This window comes from Manihot esculenta, chromosome 16 (assembly GCF_001659605.2).
Source record: "Manihot esculenta cultivar AM560-2 chromosome 16, M.esculenta_v8, whole genome shotgun sequence".
Taxonomy (NCBI): domain Eukaryota; kingdom Viridiplantae; phylum Streptophyta; class Magnoliopsida; order Malpighiales; family Euphorbiaceae; genus Manihot; species Manihot esculenta.
In genome coordinates, this window is record NC_035176.2 from 3,835,406 (window position 1) to 3,843,614 (window position 8,209).

Here is an 8,209-nt window from a genome sequence, read left to right on the forward strand (position 1 = left end):
AATTATAATAAAATTAAAAATATAAAAAAAAATTATTTAACTTTTTTTATAGATATTATGACAATAGTTTTAAAAGGAGTATTTAATATTTTAAATTAATTAAAATAAAAAATTATAAAACAATTATTATTTATAATATTTAATTAATCACTGTTGAAAGAGTTAATATTATTGAATATATTATAATTAATCATAAAAGCCTAATAATTAGCAGGGTTGTCCATAAAAGCAGCAGTGCTGGGCTGATGGCTGTTATAAGTTTGGGCTTATATGCACAATTGTTATTGAAGTTTTAGCTTAAATGAGGCCATCCAACTTTATTAGGTCAAAATTAAAGGGAAAATTTTTGTATACAGTAGTCAATTTTTGTGGATGCAGCTCCCATAGGGAGTTCAGTCTATGAAGCTAATTGAAAAGTAAATGCTATTAATCTGACATTGTGGTAATGAATTTGTTGCAGATTATATATTTATTTGGTGATCAGATTATTGCAATCAATATTCTCATATTTGATTCTCACTTATTGTTGTTAAACTACTGTAGAGCTTCTAATCTTATTGAACTTGTTCTGAGAGACAGAGCAAGAAATGTACATTATTTCAAGTGAACATGAATTGAAGAAAATTGATTAAATAAAAAGACATCACAATGACAAATTGAATACTCGATTTGTCATTTTTATCTTTGAGAATTGGAACAATGGAAATAACACTTTACAGCCAAAGTTTCCTTCCTTTCCTTCTCATGCCGCTTTCTTTTGCTGCAAAGAAACCAATTTTAGAGTTAATTATCACTTGATTTTTAGCCATATTGAATTTATATAGAATTTCGCTATTTAACTATCTTTGATTCAAGTTGATGATACTCACTCGTTTCTCCTCTTCTATCTTAGCCTTGAGGAAGGAGTAGATTGCCACTCCAGCAATAGCAATGCTTGTTCCAATACCAGTTTGTGTTGAGATCTTGTTGCCTGTAAGAATGAAGCATGAAATATCATAATTGATTTTATGGTACAGGGAAAAAAAAATCAATAATTACCAGAAACAATGATGAAAATTAGTAATTACCAAAGACCACGATTGAGAAGCCAATCACAAATACACGTTTCAGTACATTGCCAACTGCATGTGTAAGGGGTGCCACCCTCTCCAAAGTGTTGGTAGCCAACTGAAAATCAAGAGAAAAAAAATTGCTTTATGATTCTCAAGACAATACAAAGATCTCCCTTTTCAGATAAAAGGATGACGTTGGCGATGGTTATAATCAAAGGATCATGAAAATATTCTTACCTGGTTGTAGAGGTGATAAAACATGCCTACCCAAAAGAGGTCTGAGACGAATTTGACCATGCCCACTTTAGCAATTGCATCGTTAAATCCATACTTGAGTAGTTGAGGTCCCTCAAGCTGCAAAAGAAAAAAATGATTCCAACATGGAGACTTAATAAGATTGAATGATGGAAACTTATATCAGTATTAGGAGCATGAACCCTCAGGGGGCGTCAAGGTTTTCTTTACTCACAATAATGGCAGGTGGAATACAGGCAATGAGAGCAATGATGGAAATGTATGCATAGAGATTAGTGCTGTCCATATCAGTCTGCAGTAGGATTATAAAAACGGAGGCAATTAATGGGCACTTTCCAAAATCAATTACTATTTGGTAGAAAAGGGAACAAGAGTGTAAAATCACCATTGCTTTCTTTGAGTAGATACTCCTGTAAGTGAAGGAGATGTTTGAAATCATAGCGCTAATGAAGCCAATCCAGTTGAATGAGAGCTCAGTCAATGATGCCATGGATACACCTGCATTTGATTCACAACATAGAAAAAGGAGCAAGCACTTTATCAGCGGGTAACAGACACAGCCTGCGCTTGAAGTGCAAAAAAGCTAAAGCAAATTCAAAATATATGACTGAGAAATCTATGACATGCATTTGCAGATATGAAAAAACGAAGAGCTTACCAATGACCACAGGGGCAAGTGAAAGCCATAGGCTTAAGGGAATTGACTGTCCTAGAATGAATTGAGAAGCAGCAGCATTGAAGAAGGGCTCGAGCGCTGAAAAGAAACAAACCTATTACTAGAGAAACAAGAAGTATAGGAGTAAGACGATGTTAATTAATAACATGGAGTTACTTATTCCCCAGAATTGGCATAATGAAATGAATTCTCTATGTCACCTTTGATCGTGTGGGTGAATGAGACAGCAACTGCTGCAAATGAGACATTACTAGTCACATGGCCTATTGCGTGACACAGAGCAACAGGTATCAACAGCTTCAAGAGGTTTGAGTCAATGGGCTACACGTAAAGCACCAGTAAAAATTATCAAACAATGACTCAAGTAATAATCATCATTGCAACAATGCGCACCTTCATTGAGCACAATGTTTACACTGGCAGCTGTTTCTGCACATTTCATCAATTTTTTCACATGCAGTTTATTAAATCTAAATAGTATTGATTATTGGTTAAATCAAAATCAGATTGCATTACACAATCTGTAACTATGATTATCATATTAGTTGTAAAATACCGAAAAAGGCCTCGTTGCAAGTTGCAACAAGTCATACCGATGACACGCAACAAAGATCTGATGAAAGAAAGATTTAACTCAACCGAGTCAATGGGCCTAAGAGAGGATTCACTTACAGCGCGCTTGGGAAGACCAACAGCCCAGCTCACTAAACAGTACACAACTCCAACGAATAAATGAATCACGGACACAAAACTACACACCCCAGAAGACTTTCATCAACACCACGCTAACTTACGCACTTGAAAATCTCTGCATTAAACTATATCAACTAAACTGCTACTTACTAAGGATAAGGAAAGTAATTGTAGATCTTCTTGTTCAGGATGTTAAATATCACGTTCAAGAAGTACCTGCAAAAATCAATCCAGTAATTTTCGGATTAGAGTAAGGAACTAAGACCGGAGGTTACAGAGCCGGCGCATGTTAGATGAGTTTATGCGACATACCACATGAAGAAGAAAAAACCAGTGACAAGTGCCGGGTATTTTTCAAAGAACCCGACCGGAGCAACCTTTGCATCCCTGCAAAATTATGGAGTAAAAAGAAATGCGAACGACGAGTCAGAATCGGACAAGGAACGAATTGATCGAGTTAGAACGGAGGAAACAAACCTCACCCTGAGGAATCGCTTCCCTCAGCCGGAGATGAAGCGGCTGCCATGTTCGGTCGAAGGATCTCCCGCTTTCCTGTTGGAGAGCTATCCAGGAGAAGATATGGCCTGAGTTGTCTCCCCCATATGAGATTACCACCTTCACCAACGGCTCCGATAGGCTTCATTGAGACAAAGCTAGAAGCGTTGCACTCTCGCATGGACCTCCGTAAGGGAGGCAAGGACCCGATGGCGGTGGTTGCGCGTGATAACACTCGCGACTCCATGGCTACAATCAGAGCGAGAGAGAGAGAGAGAGAGAGAAATATGCTTTCAGTCGCTGGAGTAAGCTCTTATGGCGGAGAGGGAACTAATTTTTGTGGTTCTCAAATGACAAGGTCGAGCGGTAAATCGCACACTGTCTCCATTCAGTTCAGTTGGGATCTCCTGCGTCGCGGACCACACTAATATATGACATCGACATCTTTTATTATGTTGGGTTGAGAGAACACGGGGAATCAATGATGTTATTATGATCAACGGTGCAGAAATGGCAATGACAAAACAAGAATATGAGAATCCATTGATTGGAGATGCTGCTTGACGTAGCAATAATGGAGTGAGTTTTAAAGAAGGAAAAAATAAATTAATAAATAAATTTTGTGGGGATAATAGAGCGGGGGTTGATTTTTGGTGATGGTGTCAAGGAGAAGGATATGAAGGGGTGAGGGAGTGGGGCCCCCTTATCTTTAGGGAGAGGCTTGCGGAGCAGAGCAAGTCTTGTCCAATCCTCTGCCTCTGTTTTTCCTATCGTCCCGGATGTTAAAATATAGAAAAAAAATTATTACTATTCAGTCAGAAAATTTTATTGATTTTAAAAATAAATTAAAGTATTTTTAAATTTTAATTTTATTAATTAGCTCTTATCGTCTGAATTTTTAAGTTAAAACTATGGTATTTCATACTAAAAAGGAAAAAGAAAAATTACTTTTGGAAAGTGAATATTCAAAATAATTAAAAGCATTTTAATTTTTTCTTTCCAATTTTAATGGTTAAATTTAATAAAATAATTAATTAAATACTCTTTAAAATTTTAAAAATATTTAAATATATTTTTCTAAAATTGAGAATCTACCGATAAATTTTCCTGTACGAGTAAAACTAAATAATACATCCTTTACACAATAATTGTTGTTTAAAAAAAATTATTCCAAATTATCTGTAACAATACAAATTTTAAATTAATATTAATTTTTATTTTTATATATAATTTTACTTATTTTTAAGTTAAAATTATTTAATATTAACTAGTTTTATCTAACATGTGTTAGCTTATTTTTATATTTATTATATCACTTTTAAAAATAATATAAAATTATATTATAAAAACAATTCAATATTTATATTTTTATTATAAATATCATAATACATTTTATAATTTAATTATATAATAAAATATTAATATTATAATAATATATATAAAAAATTCAATATATAATTGATGTTGTATAAATTATATTAATAATGTGATCGAAATAGAGTCGCACCATGATTAGATAGAACCTGCAAAGAAGAAAATGCAAAATAGTGATGATATCCACAACGGTCACTCCAACGCTAAATTAGTATACCAAAAAATAGAGAAACTACAATGAGTTCCTTAGAGTTATAGTGGTATTAGAAAATAGTATACATTTATTTTTGTGATCATTCTCCTTTTATACTGTATGAGGGCTAAAATAAATATGATATTTTTTTATTATCAGGCACTGATGTGGCCAGCTACTTGATATGGGATCTTACCAACAAACAAATTAGTAATCTTACGATTATAAGCGTAATGGAGTTACGCTGGTTTGTGCCTGTTAACAATAATTTCATGTTGTGACTCACCCTACCAAGTGAAAGGCAAGTCTTGATACTGATCCGAGTGTTAAGGTATTTGAATCTTTCTTCTTAGGTTGGTTCGCATTTCCTATTTATCAGATTCTTTTCACATGGACCTATCTCATAGTGACAGCTCACGGCTTGCTTTGGGTGGTTGTTATGTAGTATCAGAGGTCTCCCACTAGCCTTTGATTCTTCAAATTCGAAAGTGATAATTTGTCTTTTTGATTATGCGGCACGATTTGACTGGCCATTACTATTTGTATCATTTTATCTTCCTTTGGTCATGAAGGTGGTCTTATTTTTCGAGCCATATTAAAGACTTTGCCTGTTATGCCACTGTATAAAAACCCTCCTTTAAGACAAGAATGGTGATGATTTCTTTTCTCTTTTTAAGAATAATCAGATCTATACGGAGGATATAATCATAATCTAAGAAGAGCATTTGAAGGTGCAAGAATACTACTTAGCTCTGAGGGCTGCAGCCAACCCGACTATAATGCCTTTGCAGTGTCACGGCCCCAAGGTGAGTGTAATACCCAGCTAGACTCCGGTATCGGAATTTCCTACCGTCCGGTGGGATCTCGGATGTCGGAGACCTCTAGAAGGGTAAAATCATGTTTTTGTAAAATGTTTTCATGTTTGTAATAGTTTTAAGTATGAAATTAAATGAGTTTTTGCATGAAAAGTCCTTGGAGGAAAACTCAGGTTCGGCCGCCGAAAGTCAAGTTCGGCCGCCGAACATGCATGCGCTTTGGAGGCACGTTAGGCCCCTGAAAGCATGAGTTAGGGAAGTCCAGTTTCGGCCGCCGAAAGTCAAGTTCGGCCGCCGAACATTGCATGGATGCGGGAGCGCATTCGGCCCCCGAACGTGGCCTGGCCAGCCACCTATAAAAGGGGCACTTAGCCGAAATGGGCGAGTTTTCTCTCATTTTCGGCCACAGCAAGCTTCCGACCTTCCCTTTGCAACTCTTGTGTTCTTCCTCCAAATCTCTTCCATTTTTCTTGAGTTTTAAACTCACTTTTGCAAGTTTGAGCATTTAAACCAAGTTTTGGAGCTTTGGGAACTCAGGAGCTCATTTTCGTGGATCTCCAAGTTTAGGTCGTCTCCCTCTCGATCTTCAAGAGGTAAGAGCCGATCTTAAGCTCCTTATGTGTTTTTAATAAGTTTTATGCAAGATCTATGGGTAGAAATGCATGTTAGGTTATATGTTGAGTTTATGGGTTTTGATGATGATTTTTGAACAATGTATGTTGATTTTGTGTATTTGAAGTGTTGTAGTTGGGGTATATGATAGTTTGAGACCCCTAGGTGTGATGTATGACTAGTATGCATGTTTTAGAACAATTTTATGCATGATTTGAGGTTTTGGGAGGCAAGAGGTTCGTTTGAACCAAGTTTCTGCCCATTTGGGAGAAACCAGGTTCGGCCGCCGAAGGGAGTTTCGGCCGCCGAACCCCCTTGTGGAGGCAGCATTCGGCTGCCGAAACTTGCCCCCGAAAGAAGACTTTCGTCTCTGTCTGGGAGTTTCGGCCGCCGAAGGTGCCGCCGAACCTGCCTGACTTTCGGCTCTGGAGGGACTTTCGGCCGCCGAACCTGCCGCCGAAAGTGCCCTGTTCAGCCATTTCTTGCATGTTTTTATGTGATGTTTTCATGATGTTTTAGGGGGTTTTTGGGGAGTAGTTTATAGTTATGTTCAGGTGTGTTTGGTCCCTCATTTGAGTCCACCTGTGTAGGTTCGGACCCGAGGAACCGAGGACCCCAGCAGTGAGTTCAGCTGCTTCGGTGTTGTCAGAGTCAGCCAGAGGTGAGTGGAACTAAACTTAATCTTTTAAATTAAATGTTTTATCATGTTTCATGCATCATGATTATGCAATAGGATGATTGCATTAGTTTCACGAATATGCCGCATTGCATCGATTGTTGTTGATGTGGGTGAATGTTGGATGACCCAATTAGTCCAAGACAGGAAGACCAGGACCCCATTCTACGGCCTGGCACAGAGTAAGGAAAGACCAGGACCCCATTCTACGGCCTGGCACTATAGTGGAACTCGAAGACCAGGAGCCCAGAGGAGGCCCTGGGATAATGGTAAGTAATGTATGTATGACAGGAAGACCAGGACCCCATGCTACGGCCTGGCACAGAGTTAACTTGGACTAATTGGTGACAAGTTCACCCAACCCTTATGTGAATTGTCTGTGTTATGATGCATTTCATTAAAGTATAGTGTTAATATGTTTTATAGTTCAGCTCGCTGGGCTTTTAGCTCACCCCTCTCCCTCTACCCCCAGACTTGCAGGTACAGTATAATGCGGGAGTCCGGATAGAGTAAAGAAGTCATACTTATGTAATAGCTAGCAATGGACATGATCAAATTGTAATGTAAAAGTACAGTATAGTTATGTAATGAGGTTTATGGATGTTAGTGGTGTGCTTGACCATAGATTGTTGTATCTCTTTTAATACATGATCTTAGAGATTTTTATGATGTTTATGTAACCAACTCAGCATATGTTATGTCACCCCTTGGGGGCATTGTTGAGATCCCACAGAGGGATCAATGTTATGTTAATGTTATGCACAGGTTGAGTTTGGTTGATGTTCATGGAAAGAAAAGTTTTAATTTTTATGCATATTGTTGATCATGTATGGGATTATACAGATTTACAGGTTTTATGTCAGGCTTGCTACAGGTCCCGGCGGCCTTAAGTCGACCCGGATCCTAGCGCCGGTAGCGGTCCGATTTTCGGGTCGTTACAGAATGGTATCAGAGCCCTAGGTTCATATGGTCGGACCTAGAGTGTCGGGCTCATAGATGTTATAGAAGGTCAAGCACAATAGGAAAGATCATGTCCACTAGGATAGGATGTGGAGTCCTGTCTTGCATGATGATGTGAAATGCCATGATAATAAGCATGTGCATTAATGATATGCTATGATATGTGATGTATGTGATGCGGGTTCATGTGTGCCCACATGAACCATATGATGCTAATGTTGCTTGTGTTGTGCACTGTTTTTCAGAAAATAGGATGAGAAGAACTCGTCGATCAGCAAGATTGACTGGAGTACCACCTGAGGATGAGGGCATGAGCGCCCGTCCTCCAGCATTGCCTAGGGCAATGTCTAGTAGGTCTAACCGAGAAAGAGCAGCAAGAGACCCTAGAAGGTCGTTGGATCTGGGTAG

General features: G+C 37.9%; 1 protein-coding gene across 2 annotated transcripts; it reads right to left on the reverse strand.

Moving 5' to 3' along the window:
- Window positions 1-523: 523 nt before the first annotated feature.
- On the reverse strand, window positions 524-3,587 carry LOC110604266 (triose phosphate/phosphate translocator, chloroplastic). 2 transcript variants are annotated; one of them, XM_021742430.2, is made up of 12 exons: window positions 3,159-3,587; window positions 2,989-3,063; window positions 2,827-2,892; window positions 2,656-2,734; window positions 2,184-2,304; window positions 1,966-2,061; window positions 1,693-1,805; window positions 1,522-1,599; window positions 1,290-1,406; window positions 1,068-1,167; window positions 870-970; window positions 524-760 (listed from the first exon to the last, which is right to left on the reverse strand). In XM_021742430.2, the coding sequence occupies exons 1-12, from the start codon at window positions 3,416-3,418 to the stop codon at window positions 743-745; spliced, it is 1,224 nt and encodes a 407-aa protein (XP_021598122.1). In that variant the 5' UTR covers window positions 3,419-3,587; the 3' UTR covers window positions 524-742. The 2 variants fall into 2 exon arrangements, with proteins under 2 accessions (XP_021598122.1, XP_021598123.1); XM_021742431.2 differs by having other exon boundaries at window positions 3,154-3,432.
- Window positions 3,588-8,209: the final 4,622 nt, after the last annotated feature.